Below are 23,585 nucleotides of genomic sequence, written 5' to 3'. Positions count from 1 at the left end.
ACAAATGGGGACCCTCTTAAGCTCTGTAGTGGGAGGACATGTGTGGGGAATGTCCAGAATCGGAGAGCAAGATTATTTGTAAAACTTCACTAGAATTGTCAGGCAAAATAGGGTTTGGGGGTTCATATTTACGCATGTGCTGTTTATGCTCCAAACACCACCATAGGTAGAAGCAGACATCGCAGAAGGAAAGGGGATAATGATCTTAGAACTACACAAAATGTGCAGAACCATCCCATATGTGTCTGAGCCTAAGTTGCTTAAACCTGGAGACCAGACAGATCGCTATTCCTAAGAGAGTTTGAGGTAGACCGTTATTATTATTATTCCGTTATCGTTTGTCCACAGAAAGCCCAATGCGTGAAAGGGCTTTGTAAAACTCCAACGGCTAGAGGTTGGTGAATGCTGAAGTTAAAAACGTGAGTCTTCTGATGTTTAATAAGAAGGGGCTAGATAATTAATTAGCATGACACTTGAACAAAGATAAGATTGAAGTGGTGAAGAACAGCAAATATCTGGGTGTCACTTTTCTTTACTTTAAACCGGTCTCATCATATGGACTGTATGGAGATTAAGATTCAATTGCAATTGAAAGTGTTAACATTTTATTGAATTGTACGTTAGTAGTGCTCTGCTCTCTGAACGAGCGTTGTGCTATTTGTTTTTACCTCCAAATGAACATTTGAGCGATCCTTAACCTTATGTATTAAAGCAGAATCGTTTAATTTGAATAAAGACATTTTAGAATTGGTATCAATTTACTAAAGAACTGTGAGAATTTGTTGAATAGATGGGGAACGGTTTGGATGCATAGAGAAACATTTCATTTCAGAAATAAAAAATTACAGTAACAGGTGATGACTATTATTCTGCCCTCTGGTCGTCTTGCTGCTGCTAAATGATTCCAATGAATATTTACATTTTGTGGCTAGTATTGGTTAATGTGTAAGGTACATTTAAGGCTTTCTTTGTCTGCATACATATATATATATATATGCTTCTTCGATATTTGTTGCCTAAATTAGATCACTGGAAAATGAAGAGGTATTACTTGCAGGTAAAATAGCTCAGCGGGTTGAGCGCTCGCTGTTGCGATCTGCAGGTTCGAATCCCAGCAAGGCCAACTTACCCTTTCATCCTTCCGAGGTCGATAAATGAGTACCAATTTCGGTTGGGTGATATTGTATGTAAATATGTGCTCTGTAAAGTGCTTTGGATTAAGGCGCTGTATAAATAACACATCATTATGATCATTTCAAGACCTGGTGTCGGGTCTTTTAATCAAATCAATTACTGTTTTATTACTATCCATCAAAATGCTTTTCCATTGAAAATCATTTTCATTGAACACATTTCAATGGATTTTAGGGTTACGGTTCCATCGAACCTCTGCATATTTTCAATAGCAAGGTTTCAATGGATATGCACTTTTAATTGAGAAAAATGTAATTTCGATTAATGTTTTTATATTGGTGGATTTTCTTTTCGATGGAAGGACCATAAACGCAAGACCTGAGTGGAGCTGCAGATTCTGTGGTATATTCACTTCTTACGAACTGGAGATCTATGGGAAATGAGCTATTTTGACTAAACTGTCTTTCTAACTTGTCTCAAATCGTAAAATTGTATTGCCATCCAGTTATTGAATATATATCCAATGCTGGACATAGCTAGAATTTTTCTTTTTTATATATATATATATATATATATATATATATATATATATATATATATATGTTCAATTGATGTAATAAGAATATGTATAGAAAGAGTAACCAAAATAGGATACAAAAACATGCCCTGGAGGATTTCTTTGAGGCCAATGAAAACCTACCTCGCCCTTAAATTTGGTCACTTCCTTCATTCATTTCCCAGGGAAGGCAATGGAAATAGCCTACTAGAAAATGTTTAAAATGGATCAAGTGTGTTGTCTCCAAAGCTTACATGGTAACGAGCCATTGACTGATACAAGCACTATATAGTACAGGCACAGTTGTGAAGCTGCTGGAAACCTATTTCGTGTAGCTTAGACCTATCATCATATTTGAGGCATTTTGGGGGTAAGTATTTCAAGTTGAAAGATACGAACAAGGCATACAAACTAATTTGCCACCTCGGATGTACACATAATCGCAGCACACCATTTCTTGCTCGCCAAGAGTCCATAATCAGAGGGGCCAATGGCTAGTGCACATTTAATTTATTATTTTTTTTAACTTTTCTTTATTGGCTTGAGGAAAGAACAGGTAAACACAGTGCACTGAACAGATAGGATTGCAGATACATGAATGGCATTGCATACAGGGGGTTTTGATCAAGGGGTAGGCCATAGGCCTCACAGTTCAGTCCATTTCATGAATAATCAAGCTTATGCACCTGGAGGGGGGAGGAGAGGAGTTCAATATCATCTTTACTATTTAAGTAACTACAAAAATCAGACCATACATTTTTTGGACGAGAGGTAATTGGGAGGGTATTGATGTAGTCCTCTTCACACATGTGAGGGCCCTTGGCCACATCTCGAATTGGGGGTAGGTGGGGGGGAGGGGGCGGCTCTTCCAGCACTGCAATATGCATTTTTTGGCCACCATAGTTGCGATGCTCAAAAACCTGGACACTTTCCATACCTCTGGCCCATCCCACAGTCCGAACAGGGCAGCCAGTGGGTCGGGAGAAATATGAATCTGTTATCTCAGAGAGGGCTTCTAAGACAGCTTTCCAATACGGGCCCAGTGCTTCGCAAGACCAGAACATGTGAATGTGGTCTGCATCTGTGGCTCTACATCTAGGGCAGGTATGAGCCTGGTTGTGTGCAAACCTCCCCACCCTGTGTGGCGTGTAATATAGGCAGTTCAGGAGCTTATATTGCATACACCTAAATCTGGCATTCAGGGAGACCTTGCATGTGTGTATGCACATCCTCCTCCACATAGCATCAGTGAGGGTAAGACCCATTTCACCACTCCACATGTCACAAGGTGTCTGCGGTGCGTCATCTAGCTTGTCCAGCAGCATTTTGTACAGAGAGGATGTTATGCCCCTAGACCCGGCCGAATCGGTTATGAAGTGGATTTCAGGTGAACCTGGGGGTTTGTCGGGATAGGTAGGCCACGTGACGCTGCCCTCAGCCTGTAATATTGCAGTAGTTCCAGTGCCGAGCCAGAGTGCCTGGGCTGCCATGTCTGTGGGGTGATGAATTTCCCTTCGGGATATAGGTCAGACAGTGCCCGGTAGCCCAGGTCGTGCCAGTGTCGCATGAGGAGTTTGTCATGAGTGGGGCTGAGGCCCGGAAACTGCCAGATGGGCAGCCACTTGTAGTATGGATGGTGGCCTGGGTGTGACTGCAATAGTCGTCTCCACACTATGGCTGGGCTGTTGCTGCCACAGGGTCCGCCGGGGCATCGGTGTGGAATGTGTGGTGCAGAATGAGACGGTGTTGACCTTCACTTGCTTGTTTCACATGTGGGGGAGGGTCCGTGTGTATATACCAGTTTGTGGCATGTTGGGCCTGCGCGGCAATCCAGTATCTAGCGAGGTCGGGGGCTGTGAAGCCCCCTTTCTCATATGGAACAGCCATGTGCTGCCACTTCTTGCATCTGCGCCGGAGTGCCATAGAAATTGGGTGCATGCGGTGTGTAGGTTCCTGGAGTATAGTTTCCCAGGCCAGTTCTTGACATTCGCGAAGATATAGAGCAGCTTAGGGACAATTATCATTTTAATTAGGGACAGCCTGCACGACAAGGAAAGCGGGAGGTTGCACCATTTCGACATCCTGGCCTCCACAAGCTGCGCTGCAGCTGTGTAGTTGTCGGCTAATAGCGAAGGTTTAGTGCGGGATACTTGGACCCCAAGATATCTGATTCCACCTGGGGACCAGCGGAGAGGGAATTCACATGTTGGTTGGGAGGTTGCCACAGTGAGCGGGAACATTTCAGATTTAGTATAGTTTATAGCATCACCCGAGAATGTGCCAATTTTAGTTGTCGGGGATAATCGAGTCTAGATGGGCAGCCGGGTCTCTGACATAGAGAAGTATGTTGTCGGCCTACGGTGAAATTATCTCCGGGGTGTCTCACGGGCATATACCTTTTCGGGTATGTCTGTCTCTAACACTGTCAGCCATGGGCTCGATAGCAAGCGCGAACAGTATTGGGGAGAACGGGCAGCCCTAGCGAGTGCCCCTATGGATCATGAAGGGAGACAAGACCTGGGAGTTGATGTGCACTATGGCCACTGGGTTTGTATAGAGCAGTTTGATATAACAACATACAGGGGCCAATTCCCATTTTGCGCAGTACGGCCCACATATATTGCCAAGAGACCATATAAAATGCCTTCTGGGCATCGAGGGTGACCGATACGGCACTGGCATTGGGATCAATTCTGGACATAACATTGAACAGCCGGCGGATGTTGAGGGCCGTTGACCGACCAGGGACGAAGCCACTCTGATCTGGGTGAACTCTCTAAGTGCCTCCGACTTGAAATGCCAAGCAGAGCGGGGAGGGAGGTCATGTCCCAGTGCGATTCGCAGCGTTACAGGTGAGTGATCCGAGTGTGTGCGCGGCAATATCTGTGTGTCTATGGCCCTACCCACTATTCCACTCGATATGCGAAACTGGTCTATTCTTGACAGGCTATCATGTACTGATTAGTAAAAGGTGTACTCTTTCGCGTGTGGGGTGAAGAACTCTCCACACGCCTTTGAGGCCCAGCGTGGCAATGTGTGCATGTAGTCTATTGGCCGCGCGTGATGTAGCTCTGCGGGCGGTGTTGGATCTGTCCAGCTCGTTATCTAGGATCAAGTTCATGTCCCCACCACCCCCAATATGATTGGGACACCAATGTATTTCGTGAGTATGTTGGTAATTTCATCGAAAGAATCTGGGGTGTCAAAGTTGGGGGTGGGGGGATTGTGTTCACAAATAGGCATTCCACGTTGGCAAGTAGGCAATGAAGGATTACTTATCTGCCCTCTGTGTCGATGTGGCTGGTGCGCAGCGAGAATTGAACTGATTTGTGGACTAGGGTGAGCACTCCCCTAGACTGGGTTGAAAATTTTGTGTAGTATCTGTTGGTATGTCGCTAGGTGACCCAGGGCATGTGTTTCTTGAAGGAGGAGTACTTTAGATCCGTGCCTCTGGGCGTAGGCGGTTATCCTTCAGGTTTTGGTGAAGTTACATAACCCCCCGAACATTCCATGTCATGAAATTAAGTGACATAGTGCCATATTATGGAACATCCCTGCAAAGATATTTGTTACCATTCAGTGCTGTGCGCAGAGCTGCAGTAGAGCCGCACCACGTTGTAACCATGTCCCCCGCTCCCATGCCGTTTTCATTAACCAACCCACAACTTTACTCCCCACTGCCCACCCCCAACTTGCACTGCAGATCCTCCCACCCTGAACAGAGGTGCCACCAAATGAACCGACAACCGCTAGGAAGCAGAGGTCGGTGGGCAGAATCCAACATGGATATGTCCCTTTTGATGCCCAACGGGGCCAACAAGCGGCAACAACCAAACGAAAATACTCATTGCAACTGCCGTGAGGAGCGCTGTTGCCGTGTGCTCAACGTTTTGAGCATGGAAAAAGACAGCAGGTGCTGTCCAGCACAGGTTTCTGCGTTGAATGGATCCTATGTATTGACCCTGAAACCAGTAAGGATATTAAAGCAGAATAAGGCTGAAAGAGTAACTGTGGCTCGCGGCCAGCTCCAGGCACTGGGAAGGAAGGAAGGATGGTTAGTGTCAATAGTTCAGGAGCCGACCAGTAACCCAGAAGCATGTATTGGAGAGCCATATTCACTGAGTGAACAATGCAGCATTGCCATCATCACATTATGATTCACGGATCACCCAATAGAATGGGCATCATCAAGCGAAGCAGTTCATGACTAATCTGTGTTAGCGGAGCCCCCTCCTGGGTTATGAAGTGGTATTTGTACTTCTTTACTGTTCCAGACGAAGCAGTGACATTTGAGTTGCAGTTTGCCATTGTGGGTGATTTTGAGTCGCGCCGGGAACAAGATGGCATAAGGGACGTTGCGCTCCTTTAGCAGTTTCTTGATGCCGAGGAATTGGCGCCTCTCCTGTTGCACCCCTATTGAGAAATCTGGGAAGATCCTAATGGTGTGGGCCTCCAAGCGTAAGTCTCCTTTCTCACGTGATAGGCGAAGGATGAGGTCCCTGTCCTGGTAATTAAAGATTCTGGCGATGTTGGGCCTCGGGATGTCGCCCGGCTTGGGGCGCGGTGACAAAGCCCGGTGAGCTCGTTCGACCGTGAAGTATGATGACGGGGCCGGATTGCCCAGAAGATCTTTGAGTAGGTTTTCAACAGTGTCCTCCATATGCCCCTTAAGGGCGTTCTCAGGAACCCCGATAATACGCAGGTTATGCCTGCCGGAGCGCGATTCCAAGTCATTCACAGAAATTCTATTTTCGCCATCGGTGGTCCTGGTCCCTGCTTGATCCACTCGTGTTTTGAGTGAGGCGACATTGGCATTGATGTTGTCCAATTTCTCGTGGACGGAGGCAAAGTTCTTTTCCATCGATTCCATCAGCGTAGTAAGATCTGGTGCCACTGCACTAGGATGAGGCTCAGACTCCGGTTCCTCCTGTAGGGACGACGTATGGCCCGCCTTGACCTTCGGGACAGTCTTAGCAAATTTATCCATGGTCACCGACCCTTCCTCTCCCCCAGCCCCCACTTGGTGGCTCCTGTTCGACATTGCAAATATAGGCCTGGATGCGGCAACTGCCCGCTGGTGGAGCCGGTTGCGGGGTGGATGGCGAGGGGCCCGAAGTGTTAGATGATTACTAGACCATACCCCAATGTCAGCAGGGCAGTCAGGCAATGGCGGCAATAGAGGTGAGGAGGCTGCATTTGGGTATGAGGCGTTGTTCCGACCAGTGGCCAGAGGGAGGCAATAGTCAGTTGACGGGAGTGTGTGATGAACTGGCGAAGCTGTAGTGGCTGTAGCGTATTGCTTCACTCCTGTGTAGTGTTAGATGTTGCACCCATTCAGCCGGGCAGGGCCCGCTCTCTCCAGTACTCAGCCGTTGCATAAGGGGGGGTGGAAGCTACTCGCCCATTGTATGTAAAGGCTGTCTAGTACCGTAGCTGCGCTAGACTGGAGGAGCCACAGCGTGGATTGAGGTTCACTAGTGCGGGATGGCCTGGTGTCCAATGTTGTCGGGAGGTGCATATATGGGCCCACTTTTTAGATTGGGCGGGTGGGGCTTAAATGGTCAAATTCAGGGCAGGCGCAGTGAGTGGCCACAGAAACCAGCAGTTATGGGAGCACCTCCCCCGCACCTCACCTGGTCCGTAGGGCACTGCCGCAGCACACGGCACTATGACGGCAGCCAGCGGCCTCACACCGTCCGACAGTGGAGGCGTTTCGGCTCTGGAGGCGGGGGGACCGGGGCGCACTCCAGCGCAGGCCCCTGGAGCAGCCTCGCCCGCGCTGTGGCGCGGCGGGCAGAGCAGGGCTCCCCCAGTCACATCGGGTCTCCGTCCACCCAGCGAGACCCTGGAAGGCGGAATACTTGGGTGCCCCACGTGCAGCCACACTGCCGGTCGCGGGGAGCTGGAGGAGAGGGGCCGGAAGTCAGGCGCACACCAAGGCAAAAGTGCACTCGCGACCAGCAGGAGCCGTAGGCCAGCTTCTGGTGTCCGATTCGGGCACACACTTGCAGGATGCAGGCAGAAATGAATGAGCTGCAGCTCAGCGAAACGTTAGATGACTAGGATGCAGTATGCCGCAGATGGATTTATGCTGGAGGTAAGACACTATGCAGCCATCTTGGGCTGCTCAACAGCGCCATCCTAGTGCACATTTTTAGCACTACATACTCTATTGAAAAGGAGGGCTATTCATTCATGCTCAATGAAAAGTTTGAAAAATCTGGGAACAAATAATTAAGAGGAAGAAAAAAAGATGTCTGCCACCCAGCTTCTAGGGTTAAGAAAAAGGACTTGAAACAAATGACTCCCATGCATAGCCATGGAGTATTGGACTCAAATGTTGACTGCTTCACAATTTGTCCCTCTCCCTGAATGGAGAGGATGTTGTCTATTTCGATATTGGAAAATAAACCGTTTGTTTCCTTTTGGGGAAACGGGTGCTGGAACTAACTGGATCCAATGGATGCATTTGCAGTCGTCTTGCCGTCATGCTGCCATGGAGAAACATCGTGGTACCTTTAAATAGATGGTTGTCATACATACACTCGGAGAGTGGATGGGCTTACAATGGAAGGTTGTCCAAAATGTAACTGGCGCACTGCGCCCAAATATTTGTCACTTTTGTAGCTGTTTTGGAGCAATACTGAGCAGATAATGTTTAAATGAGCCCAACGCCAAAGGACTGATACTAACGGCGTTTCTTGATGTGGAAATTAATAACTTATTGGTAGAGTTAAGTTCCTCCTATATAATCCACTGGGTTTATTATGAGTTGTAGAACAAAGAATACGAAGTTCCACGCAGTTCAAATATATGAGCCCCTTTGCTGGGCAAGAGATGTAGGATGATCTCCTGCAGGCTAGCCTATAAAGGAGGAAGGAATAGCTTCTCTTCTAACAGTGACCACTGCTCTTATTGTGGACACAAGTGCATTTAGTGGGAAATCGTAGCTTTAAGGTAAGCACCCCAATGAGGATGTTCCATTGCTATTGTTTGCAGCATGAGTGTGAAGTGTTCTGCGGACAAAAGCGGGAAGGAGCAATGCTAAGCTGGACTCTTGCTGATATTAGGGACAGGGCCAGTGATGCCTGTGCCGAAATGCTTAAGAATCGCCACTTGCAAGGACTCCAGTAGCAGCTACACCCCATTTCTAACCCCCCCTCCCTTTATCTGCGTTCCCAAATTGGGCTTGGTAGCCTCTCACCTACTATGTTGATATTGTTTAATTTACAGTGATTGCCAGCATAAGGGGAACTCTACAGTGTGCATTTTCACCTACACTTGTGAATGACTGTGAAAGCAGTGCTGTAGGGACACATTGTATCGCATTTGTGTTTCTCTAAAGTAATGTTTTGTTACTTTTTAAATGTGTCCAGAACAGGCTGTGACAGTTAAAATATTTTTACCGGGTGTGCTGCTTTGTACCTAGTCAAAAAGGCGTTATCAAGTTTAAAACTATGAAACTCAATACAGCTTGGTCTTAAGATTTCTTATGATTTTCTTATAAAGCGCATAACACAAGGTTAAGACATTGCACACTCATTAGGAGTGTGCCGGCTCCGTAAACAATGGTCTGACCTTGCAGGCAGAGCGGCACCCACCCGCAGACTTTGACTGATGCACCGGCACTGTTGCACACAGTGCCGGTGCTTCCCTCCTCACCGTTCCCGGTGAGTCCTATGGGAATGGAGTCATTTTTTCTGGCGCCTGGCTTCAAGGACCGCCCAGGCTGTAATGCCCCTGTGATTCCCCATTGCCAGGTGGCAGAAAAAATTCACAACTCTGGCATGGCTACCGCTGGAGTTGTAATGACCCCCTCAACCCCCCCCCCCCTGTTTGTACCTGGGAGCGGATGGAACATTCACAGTTAAAGGAGAACCTAACGAATCCAGAGAGGAATGCAAATTTAAAGAGTTGAGTTATCAATATATAAATATATTTTTTTAAATCTTAACAAGTACTATGACCGTGTGCTTCATTGCTTGTAGTTAACAGGGTTAGCAGGGAAGAGGGGTATTAATGACCCCTCCACATTTCAGCCAGTGATGTCTTGTTGCTTGGGCTGAGGTGAGTAGCTGGCTGACCAATATTGGTACAAACCTACCTCTATGAATGGTGCAGGTAGTGGCTATGTGATTACAGAGACTACATAACGGAATGCTTTTTCAGCAAAAACAATAAAACATTGAATTTTTTGCGGGGGTCTCTCTCAATCGCCTCGTATCTCTGTGCTTAAACTAAACCCACCCATTTTACCCCCTTCCCCCACATCTGTATTAAAAAATGTAAGATTTTTTTTGTTTTATTTTTGTTTCTTTTCTAGCATTCTCTGTAATTGATACCGACATGTGCATATGTGAGCTTTCTGGGTGTGCTTTGTTCATTGGGGCTTGTGTCTGGAAGGTGGCATCCAGTGTTTGAGCTGTTTGGTGTTAGAGGTTATTGGTTTTGTAGCTTGGTTAGAGAGTGATGTGTGCTTTAAGTTTTTTTTTTTGGTGGATTGTTTCATTAGCCCTCTGGGCTTGTGTGGTAGGTGAGAGGTGTGGAAGAGAAGAGGGGATTGTTTAGTGTGATTTGTGTGGTCTCTGGGTATTTTGTAGCTATGTTATTGTTTCTTTCTGTGGGTATTTATCCTGTGTTGCCATTGTTCCGGGCTTACAGTAACAGAGGGCATTATATGAGGTTGGGATGCGCTCGTGGGGGTATTTGGTTGTACAGTTGGCATGTTTATTGCAGTGAGTTGAATTCCCAGGTTTTTAGTCACTTCTGAAAATTAAATGTTGAAGAGAAGTGTGGAGAGGCTTGTTTCTTGTAGTACGTTGCATGTGAAATTTTTTGTAAATGGTGGTAGGTGAGATTTCAGCCATTGTAGTGCAGAGCTTTCAGGAATAACAGATTCTTCTAGTCTCATGATGAGAGTTCTTTGAACGTATCAAAGGCGAGGTGATATATCTGAGGGCAGTGTTATCCGCATTTATTTTTAGGTCGTCCAAATGGAAAGGAGTGCTGATTCAGTTACACCCATGGGTCTGAAACCAACCTGCGATTGGTCAAGTATTCCCTTCATCTCTCCATGATTGAGTAGTTCTTTGTGCACATGGTCGTTCAAGATTTTAACTGGGTATGGCAGGTTTGATATTGGTCTGTAGTTACCAGGCCATCTGTTTTCCCCCCCCTCCCCAACCCCCTTTTTATTTTAGAGGGGTTTGATGCTGAATTTGAATGGTTTTGGTTCTGTTTCTATATTTGGGAATGGTATTTGTTGGGCAGTATTTGTTTTTCTTAATTTGTTTGAAAGACGGATGTCAATTTCCATTAGAAATGGCCTACAGTATCACATTAACAGATGGTGGAGGTATTCCGCTGAAAAGTGTGTATAGTATTGCATAAAGATGCGATCAACTTGTGGGGGTTGGCATTGTACAGGGACAAAACAAATGTATAAGAGAACGGGTGACTTACAAAGGTAACATTAACCTAACGAGGCAAGTGCTTCAATCTACAGCGTACTATGTTAGTATACAAAATTACATGTATACAAAATTACATTAAGTGCCACTGGAGGTCGTGGTGGGGGCAGATGGGGGAGAGGGCAGGGGAAGCTTCCTCTTTAGCAATTGAGAGAAGTTAAAGACTAGCTGCGACATGATGCATAGTTGGGCTGGCTTTGCTTAGTATAGGCAGTGGATTCCAGTGGGAGAAGTAGTGGAAGCGAGAGCAGGCACAGGGGTCATTGGGTTGAATGCAGAGGATCGAAAGAAACAGGATGGTAAGTAAACTGAATCACTGCTGCTGTGAGCAGCAAGATCATTTTATAGCTTTGTAGACTGGGAACCTGAGAAAAGAGCAGTTGTGCATGGAGAGCCAACCAGCATGATGGAAGTGTGGGTGGATATCGGTAGGTTTTAGAGAGTGTATTAAAGTTGAGGACTTTGTCTAGAGGGAGGAAGGAATAGCGAGGAAGACCAAGGAGTATGCCTGAGTATTATGCCAGTTTGCAGAGCGCGAGAGTGGAGATTAGTTTTTGTAGCGAGGTTGGTAATTCAAGACCCAAGTTTCCAAATGTTGAGGTGGTCAATACGGTATGAAGTGATCATGTGGAATCACAAAATAACTAATCCAATTGCAACAAATCCAAAATGAATTCTAAGCTAATTCCCGGAAAACAACGAAAAAGCAATGTGTTATTGTGGAATTCGTTGTAATTCGAATAGTTTTGGTGATTCCACATAATCGCATGTAACCGGTCGATAAAGCAGCAGAGACAGTGAAGAATTATTGGTCGTAGATCGCTTTCAGAGATTACCCCAGATTGGGAGACCTGAGTGAGGGAGCAAGAAGGTTGGGTGGAAAGGAGATGAGAGGCTAGGGCTGGCCTTGGAAGCAAGAAAAAGAGGACTTCTGTTTTTGGAAAAGTTAACCATGAGGCAGAGGGTCCTCAAGTGACGGTTTGTAATCTGTTCCGAAATGGCTAGGGTGAAGGAGGAAAGGGAGAAAAATATTTGGTGTAATCAGTAAAAGGTGATGGTAAAAGCCACATGATGTGAACAGTCTACCTAGGGCAGAGTTGCAGGGTGAAGAGCAGATGCACAAATATTGGTCCTAGGGGGAAGCCAACAGGGAGAGTGATAGTTTCAGAGGTTTTCCAGTTCCATGAGATTTTAGTGGATCGAATTTCCAGGCAGGAGGCAATCCAGGCATGAGCAGATTTGTGACATCCAAGGTCCTCGAGGGGGAGCAGGAAAGAGAAATGGTTGACCGTGTTGACAGCTGCTGAAAGGTCCACAAAGATGAGTACAGAATAACGTTTGGAATTGTGAGCATTAGAGCGAAGGCCGACGACGTGCGTGAGTGCAGCCTCAGTGAAGTATTTACTACGGAATTGAAGGGCATCTCCAAGGCCATTATCCTCTTGGTACTTTGTGACCTGCTCAAAGACCTTTGAATAATTGGGAAGGATAGAAAATAGTTTGCTGGGATGTTTGGGTGAGCAGAGGGTTTCTTCAATGGGGATACAACAGTTGCAGATTTGAAGGGGGCGATGTTAAAGATCTAAGATATATGGGCAACTAAGTCTTTGACCATTTGCTGAGCAAAAGGGTCAATGGGAGTGCAAGATGGATTGGCACTTGAAGAATGGGTGCTTATTCAATTATGATGTGTAAGGGAGAAGTAGTTGAGAGTAAAATATTTTGGGGGGAGAGTAGGTGGACAGAAGACTAGTTTGGGAAGAAGAGAGGACTGCCAGTGACACATTTAGATTAAAAGTAGTGAGAAATGTCAGCAGAAAGGGAGGTGGTGATGGATACTGTGAGCAAAGATTGGAGGGTAGATGGAAAGTTTGCGAGTGTGATTGCAAAGGGAGGAGTTTAGGTTTGTAAAGCAGGGTGATTTGGCCGAGTCCTGTGCACGGGATATGGCCGCATATTTTGTAGGGTAGGTGTCTGTAATTTGCAGCAGCGTTGTAGGTCACGGCACAGGTTTGTTTTTGAGGCTGTACATTTCATAGGTAATTTAAGGTTGGTGATGGGAAGGTGTGAATATGCAAGTAGGATAGTGTTGTTAAAATGGAGTTCTAAGCGCATGGTGAAATCATGGTCAGGAAGAGACATGAACAGGGGTAAGAGACTGGGGAGCAGTCCTCACCTCATCAAGTTAAGGGGCAAGAGATTACTTTCAGAATGTCCACTTGGTCAATGACGAGGGAAGATGTAGTCGAAGGTGGAGGGACTCGATGTTAAAGCGAACAATGATGTGATCAGAGGGAGAGGGGTCAATGAAGAAGACAGAGGAGAGTAAATTGGTGGGAACTCTATACGGTCACTCTCCAGAGTCGGTAGGCTGGTCATGGAAGAAGTAGAGGGAGAGGTCAGAAAGGAGGCCGTTAGTTCAAGGCAGTTGGCTGCAGAGGGCTTTGGCTGGTTAAAATGCACCCCCCCCCCCGCATCCCGCGCATGACAATGGGGACATTAAGAATCTGAATCGCCTATATAATGTAATCTAATCTCTTCTCATTTATGTCTCTAGTATCAAATCACATTTCCATTGATTGCCTTAACTGCAAACTATAACGTGCTCTAATTTGGAGTTTCTTATAGGGCACACAGTTTAGTGTTGCTTTACTTTTTCTCAAATCCAGGCACTAACGGGGCTTCATCCTCTCCTAGTGGCCTAAATTAATATTTAATTTTCTTAGTCATTTTGTAGTTTATTTTACAGCGCCCTGATGAATGAGGGTTTAGGCGTTTATATCAATGTAAGAAAATCGGTTAAAATAATGTTACTATAAATAAGCATGACTTATATTTTTGTCATGTTCTTTTGTGAAATATTTAAGTCCTCAAGAAAAACGATATAATAAAAATATATTTTAGCATGAAAACCTTTTTGGTTTGCCCATGGGTTGTTAGCTTTATAGACTTAGCCTCAGGGCCGTACCGTCAATATGGGCCCTCCTATGTCGTTGAAGGCCCTTATTGCGCTCTGCCTTTAATTCTGTTTTCAGTGCCCATAACTCCCGGTACGGCCCTGGGGCTAGGTCTGTAAAGCTTTAATCTAAAATGGGAGGGAAAGGCTTTTTAAGTAGTGGCTGAGAGGAAGTAACTGGCAACATGGTATTAGTTTATATGCATACCTAAGGCCGTTTCAAAGCGATGCTCAATAACATGAAGCAGGAGGGAAAGTGGGAAGGAAATACGAATGTTTTCAGGAGGGTTTATACTAGTTATTTGCTCTGATATATTGTGGTAAATTTATTATTAGTAAGGAACTTGCTTGAGGTTTGCTTCGTCTGTAATGAACCTAAAGCTCTTATGCGAACTAGAAGAAATTGTGTCTTTGGATACATTCTTAGTTAATAGGAACAATGTATCGTTTTGGTTGATATTTTGTGTGGAATAACTTGGAGTAATCGCACTCATTGCAAGCCACAAACACTGGACCGAAGTATTAACTTGGAGGTCCCACAAGAAATCTTAAGGGAGAATGGATTGCCACTGTTTGCTGGACGAGAGAGGTAAATGTTGGTATAGATTTGTAAATTTAATCTCGGTGCTGAATGGTGGGCAGGCAGGGAAAATGGCACATAACAGACAACGCAGAGAAGTACCTGGGGTAATTAGCAAAGCGAATATTGAATTGCTTTTGAAAGGACCCCCACGTTTCTTCCATTTTGTAGGGGTTTGTTGTGCTGGGTGTACGCATCTGATATGAAAACGGCATTTGCAGAGTGTTTCAACCCGTGTGTGTGCGCGCGCATTCCTTGGAATTTATTTTCAGCATCCTTGAGTTGGAAAGATGTCTAGGCGGCTGGACGTGAGACAGTTAATGGAGGTCTTTCAGTCTTTCACGAAGGCTTATAAAGTGTATTCAGAGCAGTCATATCGACAGTCTAAAATCAGGAGGTGATGCAAAGGTTTACGTATGTTTTGAAGATTATAGGAGGGCTAAAAATATGAAAGCAAACTTCATGCTAATTAATCCATGTGACCCTAAAATGTGTTTTTAAATCACTGTCTGTGCATATGACCACGGCCTGCCTCTTGTGAACGGAAGGCTGGCCTAACGAGTTGCGTTGTAAAAGTAGTGGGACAAATTACACTCTGGAATTTGACCAATCGAGACAATCGCTTAGCCTTTATGAAATGTGTGATTTAAGATGTATAAATACCAGACACATAAGCACCGTCCCTACCTTCCACCCTTGCAGCTTCATGCATATGTTGTGATCAGTGGTACCAGCAAAGGAGTGTCGCAGGAAAGGACGGTCTTATCTGAAGTGAATTTTGAAGGTTATAATGCTTAATTTTGTTTGCGTTAATTAGTGGTTTGAAAGGCATGTGGATTACGAAAAGATGACATGTTGTTTTACGCCCATTTTGAATAGTAATTCTTTTTGAACTCCCTATAAGAAAGAACGTATTCACAACTTCAGAATCTTATCTAGAGTCCAGAGCTGGGAGCACTGCTTCAAAGCTTTGTATGTCTACTGGGGATTTTCAGTTTTACATTCAAATTAGATCATCATTTGGGTGGTCCTGATAGCTTTCATCGAGAGGTCACAACGTGATCTTGCTCGTTCATGCTCCCTCCCCAGACCATGCGTTCAGGGAAGTGGATTTGAATATTACATCTCGCTCGTGTGAAATGTGCCTTCTGACAACTCAAAAATGTGGTAGTTTACTTCAGTGCACGTGAGACCTTTAGTGGTAGTTTGCTTATCTTCTTAACTTTATATATTTGATATAAAAGTTACAAATGCATGCTGCCCATGGCCAAATTATGTCTACATAATGTACATTTTTGTTGGGGGTTTCATCCATTGTATCTTTTTTGTTTTGGCAACTCTTGCCTCTTTGAGGTTTATAATCCTGTTCTGTTCCTGGTGAAGTTTCATTCCAGTGTACTAGATTCCATTCTTTACTGAGGCACGGCTATTGTAAAATTACTACTTTGCAGAAGCTCAGAGTTTGCTGTCTTTTTTTAATTTTTTTTTATAAGTAAATCTTTTTTACATACACTTGATGAAACATTATCAAAATCAAGACTCTTAATGTGCATTGCTCAGTAAGACAGTGTAAACAGTCTTGTTATGACTAAACTATATCACAGGAATCCCATTAAATGATTAGGACTGATGATCAGTCCTATATCACAGGACTGATCAGTAAACTCTGAGACCACTTGTCTCAGAGTTGTGAGCAACAACTTTGATGGCTCTAGGAAATGCACACCAGGCAACGACACTGTCGCCCAAATGGAATGTCTGAGCGGTGGGAACAGCCTGGGTTCTTCATTGTTGCACAGTGGCATTGGCGCTTAGTTTTTCCGGACACGGGCGAGTTTTTGATGGATTTTGGATCTGGAAAAATCCACCTCATTTGCTGCATTATTTCTTTCGTTAGTGGCCACCCTTTTTTCCTACTTATGTCATCTGCTATGGGCTTATCTCTACAAAGCTGGCACTTTGTTCTGGAACTTGATGCTGTTATTTCTGACCTCAAGCCTGCCTCTCTAGCAACGTGGTTTAGTTTCATACATTTATTTTCAAGTTCGTTTGATGTTTGCTCTAGTTTGCCTGCGTGTACAAATTCAGTTGAGCAGAGTGGCCCTCATAATGTATCTGTTTGCTTTACAAAAGCCACACTTTTGTAGCTGCCTTGAGTTTTGAAAAACGTTTACACGGTCAACATTTACTTTTTATAATTACTTGCTCTGTTACTCCTTACCCTGCATATTTGGAGGACTAATATGATCTCAGAAACCTGGGGATACAGGGCGATCGGTCTTGCCGCCATATGGTTGAGATGTATCAATTGCACAGTTGTATGCATGTTTACAGGTATCCACAGGAGAACATGGTATTTAATTTACGAAAGTTGGTTGTATAATGATGTAAAAAGCAAAAGTTACAGACTTACGGTAAGCTATTTGAAAGGCAGACACGTGGAGGGCCTATTCTGAGCTCCATGTAATGACACTTTATTTGTAGCTCCATATTCTGTATCTTCATAGGCACATAATATGGAGCATAACAGAAAAGTGACTTTCCATCACTGAAGGACACTTCTGATTTTAAATGTAGTTTTTAGACTCGGGCTTTAAGTGTCAATAGTTCTACAAACTCATGATCCAGAGACATTATTGGAAGTCTACTTAAAACTCCAGTTCTGGTTAAATTCTCCAGCACCTTTAGTGGCTTGTTTTCTTTAAAGACAACCTGCAACATGTATGAACTTCCTAAAATGCTTTGTTCTTTTACCAAATCTGGATTAATTTTTACCATTCTGTTAATTTACATATCTAAAGTTGCATTTTTACCCTATTTGGCTTGCTTTCGCAAAAACTAATCTGTACCCGTTTTAATAAACCGCCCGTTTATTTTGTTAATACATTTATTGTTGGCGAAGTAAGCACAGATGCTCTGCTATACGTGAGAGAATGATGGAGACCTGGCTTCTGGGCCTTATCTTTGACCCATTTGGGGCCAATTTCGTTATTCGGCACCAGGGTCATGCTCCAACGCCTCCCCACAACCCCCTTGAGTTTTTAAAGCTGCATGCAAGTTTGGTGTCCAGTGTACATTTGGAAAGTGCGTTCACAGATGACATTTGACACAAGGTGCGTTTGTCCATTGAAGATGAAGGCTTTTACATCAGAACCCTGTTGCACTACAGTGGTCGTTGCTGTAACCTTTTGTGAGCATTCATCCAGTAAGTATTAGATGCATGTCGTGCTATTCAACCTGTCCAGTAAAAAAATGATCTGCTACGTTGAAGGGTGCCTGACTGTGTAAGTTAATTTTAGAACCAGGGCAGTCCCTTATATTCAGAAACGCGTCTGGGATATTCGATAGCACAACATTGGCCTATGCAAGGGCTACATTTTGAATGTTTTAAGTCTGCTAGCTCAAGCCTCTAGTTTAGCTTTTGTAGTTGTCTCTGCATTGCACTCTATTGTTTAGATATCAGTGGTCCTGAAGTGGATCTCCATGGCCAAACCCCCACTAGTTGAGGACAGATGGAACTGATTGATAATTTCACACATTAATAGTGCCACATAGGGGGCATGATGAACAATGTGGTAAGCTGGGAGGAGTTCCAGAGGGGGGACCCTGAGGCCCTACTGCTGAACGCAACTTTTAAATCTGTTTGACTATTACTGAGTTGAGTTCTGCTAGCAAATGTGAACGCGTTTTGGGTGCAAGGATGTCGTAATGTAGGCCTGCTAGTACCTCCCCTCTACTGGAGGCAAAAGCAGTTCTTGGCATGTAAGAATGCTAATCTTTTTGCTAGATCTGCTGAGGGAGTAAACTGGAAATCCAGGCTGATGAGGCGAGCCAGCTGTCTGAGCCACTTCAACATTTCTGGTCGGTTTTATGCTTTGTTTATTAACTTAATATAGTATGTATTATTCCTTCCTAAATAGTAGCTGTTTTAGCCCATAGGCTTGCCGGTCACTGTGAAGACCCCACCACTGCCATTTTCTCTGCAACTGCTTACATAACCTCCGGTCATTGCTGGTGAGAACCAATGGGTGACTGACTGTTGACGTTTCAATACTCTGTCAGCTGTGATAGGGCATTGGAGACTGATAACATGGTTTCGTTATAAGGCTCTTGATTGGCTTCACATTGAAATATGCATACTAGTGACCATTTCCTGCTCTAATGGACAGCGGGATCTAGCCATCTTGCAAACCTCTCATGGAATTTGCGATCCGACCAGGTAGGGACTTATGGTCGTAGTCTGATAACTCCCTAACCCATACGATTTATTTTAATGTTGAGGGAATGTTTTCCCACTTCATTTAAGATTGCATTTTAAAACGAGCAATGGGAAAGCCTAGCATGTTCCAATAAATATCATGTGATGACTATATAATAGAGTTCATACCATTAGACTCTCAGTGGAGTACTTCAAGAAAACCAGTAGATCTAACAAACTGGCCAGGTGTTACACTCCATTAAATTGCCAGGAGAGGCAAACGAAGCATGATCCTAATGGTCACCTTTTAGTAAATCACAATGAGGGAGGGAATGCTGCATCAATATGGTGGGTGTGTATTCATACAAATCTATCGCTATGCATACTAACTTTTTTTTTTTCTTCACTATTTTTTTTTTTAAGCATAGGCTCTAAACATTGTTAATCACCGAAATGAGCAGGTGCTGTAAGCTATGCAAGTAGAGCTGCCGTTCATTCGTACTTTCTAACTCGGAGCCGTTTGTTTGCATATTTTATTCTCCTTTTTGGTGGATTTTATTGACACAGCTTTTGGGTGATCTGTTGATATGGTGATTATATAATAAATAATGCATGCTTTATTAGTGTTGGTGAGCATACTTCATGCATTTTTTGACGTTCTCGCGTATTTGAATTTTATTTTTAGTGTCTCTGTATAATTCGAAATAGTGCTGTATAATTCGAAATAGTGCATGTGATATGAAATGGAAACGTTTTTAATGTCGTAATTGAGTGTTCGGGGAGTGCGTGAACTCCTCTGCAGCGTGCACTACTCTGCTTGCCTTCTAAGTGGAAAACGCGCTACTCGCATCAACGTCCTTGACAGATCATTGTGTCATGGGTGTTTGCTAAAATACACTTGCTATACATTCCCCTCCCACCCCTCACTACTGCTCCTTTGACTTTTTAGCTGGGCATGTGTGATTGCATTAAAAAAAAACAAACACGATCGTCCGAATAGTAATGTTCAGTCTCATTGGAAAAAATGAAACCGTGTGTTTCATAAGATTGTAGCAACGTACACCATTGACCTGTAATGGCAGTGTTCCACTTGGACAGCATAACTTTCTAAAAGACTATGGTGCACCTAGTCTGTTTGTGTCTGCACCCTTGCTTGCAATGTCGTCACCGAGAGGATTTTGTTTATTTGGGGGTGGGGGGATTTTTTGGTCTTACATTGCATAAAAACAATTGTATAAACGTGTTTTTTGACGAGAGCTTGAGATGGAAATTGCTTTTGCAGTAGGTTTGCCCTTTTTACAAACCTATCAGTTGGCAGTGGCCCAAAGTGTAATGTGCAATATGCCATTGCACAACTAATGCAGTTGCTCAGAGCCCGTAGCTAATTTGTACTTTTCGCTTACTGTGGCACCATTGGATGTTACATTATTGTACTGTTATATATCCATATACGGGTGCTTGATGTTAATGTCTGGGCTCTTTTGAGGAAAGAATGTTTTGTTTGGTTGCATTGACTGTATATACTGCCTTATGTATAGGCCGTCAACTGTTGGCTGCTTTGTATTTGATTTGCTGACAAGCATCGCCATTTCAAAGTCACGCTGGCGAAAGTGCGTCTCTAAAAATAAGTCTCCAGCTAAATTGCATAAACGAAAATACAGCGGTCGGAGAAGTCATTAGCTGCAAGGATACCATAAAACAAGGTGAGGAAATCCATCATTGAACTTTCTGCCATTCAAAAATGTTGCTTCAAAGCCTTATTGCAGTGCATTTTGCTTATTTTAAATTGGACATAATGTTAGTGCCACCTTTGTGCTCCCCAACCAGTCTCTGCATCAAAGATAAAAAAAAACACTAGTCTACAGTAGCATATTTTTCTTATGAGATTCCGGTTTTCGAACACACAATGCAGATTTCATGTTCAAATGAATTTTTACTGATGCTGCTGAGTGCTGTATTTCTCCTGAATCAATTGTAAGTTTAAACTAACGAGACTCCAGATCCACTGTAAATCAGTAGAATAATGTGAAATCTCCACTGCACTTCCATATCCATTGCACTTCCGTGGGAGATGTTGGAGTCTCTTGCAGTCTTCCAGATCCAATGTTCGAAAGTGGGCTCGTTCCCATGGTTTCTCTGCAAAATCTTTTTGCCAATCATATGCGAACGCCCCTATTCGTCTGGATCCATTGCACTCTTTCAGGGAAAAGCTAAATCTGTCTGGTGTTTGCTAATTCCGGAATAACGTACTTTGTGGTTGAGATTGGTTTAGGGGAAATAATTATATTTTGCAACTGAAGTTCAGAAGCATTCAGGGATGGGAAAAATGGATGTATATTTTTAATGCTGTTATGAAGGACCTCCCTTAACTGGAGCTGGATAGCATTTAGATCGATAAGAACTTGGAGGCATTGGGCAGACAGTTGAGATGGAAAGGGTGAGCTTTTATATTCAAACTAATTTGCTGTTGGATGCAGAATAATCATTTGACGTTTAGGTATCTATACTCGAACTTCAAGCTAATACTTGCTGTTCTAAAGGTAGAAGATGTTGAATTAGCCCGTGGTATAGCCTCTCCACTGTTTTGACAGTAGAGCTACCACATAGCAGATGGATGTTAAATGTAACTGCACTGGTAAACAAAGGGTACTTTTATAATTGCGTGCTGGGATGATGCGATAGCTTATTAATGCACATTTTGCTTTGATTCACTCATATTGTGGGTATTGCAAAGTTTGATTAAAAATTCAGTAAATCGTATAATGTAGATGCCCTTTTTGTGGATCAGGTTTGTTCATGCCTTATCTCTGTAAGCCACTTTCTGATTTCACCGCTTTCTGATGAACTCTTGTCAGACACAACGTCCCTGTACTGCTTGGACCGTGACTGTCAAGCCTACATCCACCAATGCCGGTCACTACCCATCACGTGTACACGTTCCTGTTGGTCAACTGGGCAAAATTCTCTTCAAATGCGTTCATGTCCAGGATTTTATCTGCGGAAAGTGTTAATTCTGTAAATTTCTTGTCTGTCCTTTGCACACGAGGCTTAAACACTTTTGAGGAAATGTTATGCTCGCCTTATTTCCATATCTTGATATTTCAGAATAGGCATGTTCTGAATTCAACATGTTTGCAGGTGTATATGCAATTTTTATATTGTAACGCACCAACATTGCTTCTAGCTGTTGAATTGAAGGCTCAGAAGACCCCCAACAAGCTAGGTAATTGCCATATATTTGACAAACTGTAATAAAAACATAACCATATGCATGCATTAATGGAGCACTGTTTTTGTTTTTGGAATTTCAAGTGGCTGACCTAACCTTCTGCCTCTGGGGCAGAGCATTGCACAGCTCCACTCATGTCTCTTCTTGTGTTTTGTCTCTGTACATTAGATGGCCGTATTTGATTACTACCAGTCTGCGTTTTTTGTTGTTGTACTCCATGCACTTGATAAAGCCATGGTAGTACCTTGCAGACAATCTTGGGACCCTTCTAATAGATGGTGAGGGCCGGTAACTCCAATCTAATTTGCCCCAATTCAATGCCTTCCGCAATCCCAGGAACAACTACATAAATGAAATTGTTAGCTGTACCTTCATGTTCCTTTATTAGACTTCGATATTTCTGTATAGACCATGGCTTGGTGTTTTTGTACCTGGCTCTATAGTAGCTGATTTTTAGGCGTTTATTTTGCAACATTATGGGACATCACGTTGCGCTAGTCCAGTGTACACCTGATTACTATGTACCAAAGCCACATAATGTTGCTTACTACCGTATCCACCACCCTCTCTTTCAGGCGTACCACATAAGTTGTGACATTATAAACCGATTCCAGATCCTGGGAAGGTGCTGGGTCCTGCTTACTGGTATTGTCCCTTGAAATATAATTTTTTGGGAGAGTGCAGTTTCTTGAAGGTTCTCTCTGAGCTTCAATGAGATGTAGTTTGTTGTGCCTCATCTCTCCCTGAATTTGGATTGGGCAGGCCAGGACCATGCCGATGTTCCTTGAACTAGTTGTCAGGTTGACAACATTGACTGCTATTATTTTACTGTTTAGAAGCAACATCTGATATGCCAGAATGCAATATTGAAAACGTCTTCTAATTAATATAAATGAACAATGCCTCGACCTGCATGTATGCTCCCATAACCGTGTTTGTGTGTAGCCATTTTGGAGTTTGGGGCAAACCCCTTCTGACTAGTGGCCTCTCCCTAGCGCAAAGCAAAATGCAGAACCCATATGTAAGGAAGCGGTAGCTGAGGAAATACAACCCAAGTATTGGTCAATGGCTAGCTGCGAGTGTATGCATTTCCTATATTTGCTGCTTTGGAGCTCTTTTGTGATATAACCATGCAGAATCAACAAAGCCAAACACCTAGTATGTACTTTAAATTCGAATTTCTTAATAGTTCTCTGTACATCCTGCATCATGGAGTTGCTATATCAAACGTTCTTAAATAATTGTCACGTTCTGTCGCTGAAGTTTGATTCATTAACTACTTTGCTGAACGTGTAATCTCCTTATTTGTGTCAATGTTCAGTTAATTTACACAATCCTGACATTTTGAGAATTTTGTTTTTTTTGGTCATCCCTTTAATTTCATGGCGTCTTCTATAAATTAGTGTCGAATTTCAATATTGTCACTTGAATTTGGTGAGATTTGGCCTAATTCTGTTACTTT

The 23,585-nt window shown here is 43.7% G+C and overlaps 1 protein-coding gene across 4 annotated transcripts in view; it reads left to right on the top strand.

Annotated features, from left to right (window-relative positions):
- LOC138488148 (TATA-binding protein-associated factor 2N-like) overlaps nt 1-23,585 on the top strand; it is a 530,913-nt gene that overhangs the window by 3,207 nt on the left and 504,121 nt on the right. Inside the window, exon 1 of one of the 4 annotated variants that reach the window (XM_069614925.1) lies at nt 21,308-21,331. The exons of the other annotated variants lie outside the window; for them this stretch is intronic. Within the exon in view, the coding sequence (XP_069471026.1) occupies nt 21,323-21,331 (9 nt within the window). The 5' untranslated portion in view covers nt 21,308-21,322. Of the gene's footprint in view, nt 1-21,307; nt 21,332-23,585 lie in introns of those variants that run through there. 4 annotated transcript variants of the gene reach the window in all.

The sequence above is a fragment of the Ambystoma mexicanum genome, chromosome 9 (genome assembly GCF_040938575.1).
Source record: "Ambystoma mexicanum isolate Mex_15411 chromosome 9, UKY_AmexF1_1, whole genome shotgun sequence".
Classification (NCBI taxonomy): domain Eukaryota; kingdom Metazoa; phylum Chordata; class Amphibia; order Caudata; family Ambystomatidae; genus Ambystoma; species Ambystoma mexicanum.
Note: the sequence above shows the minus strand (reverse complement) of the source record. Positions and strands in the feature narration are given on the sequence as shown.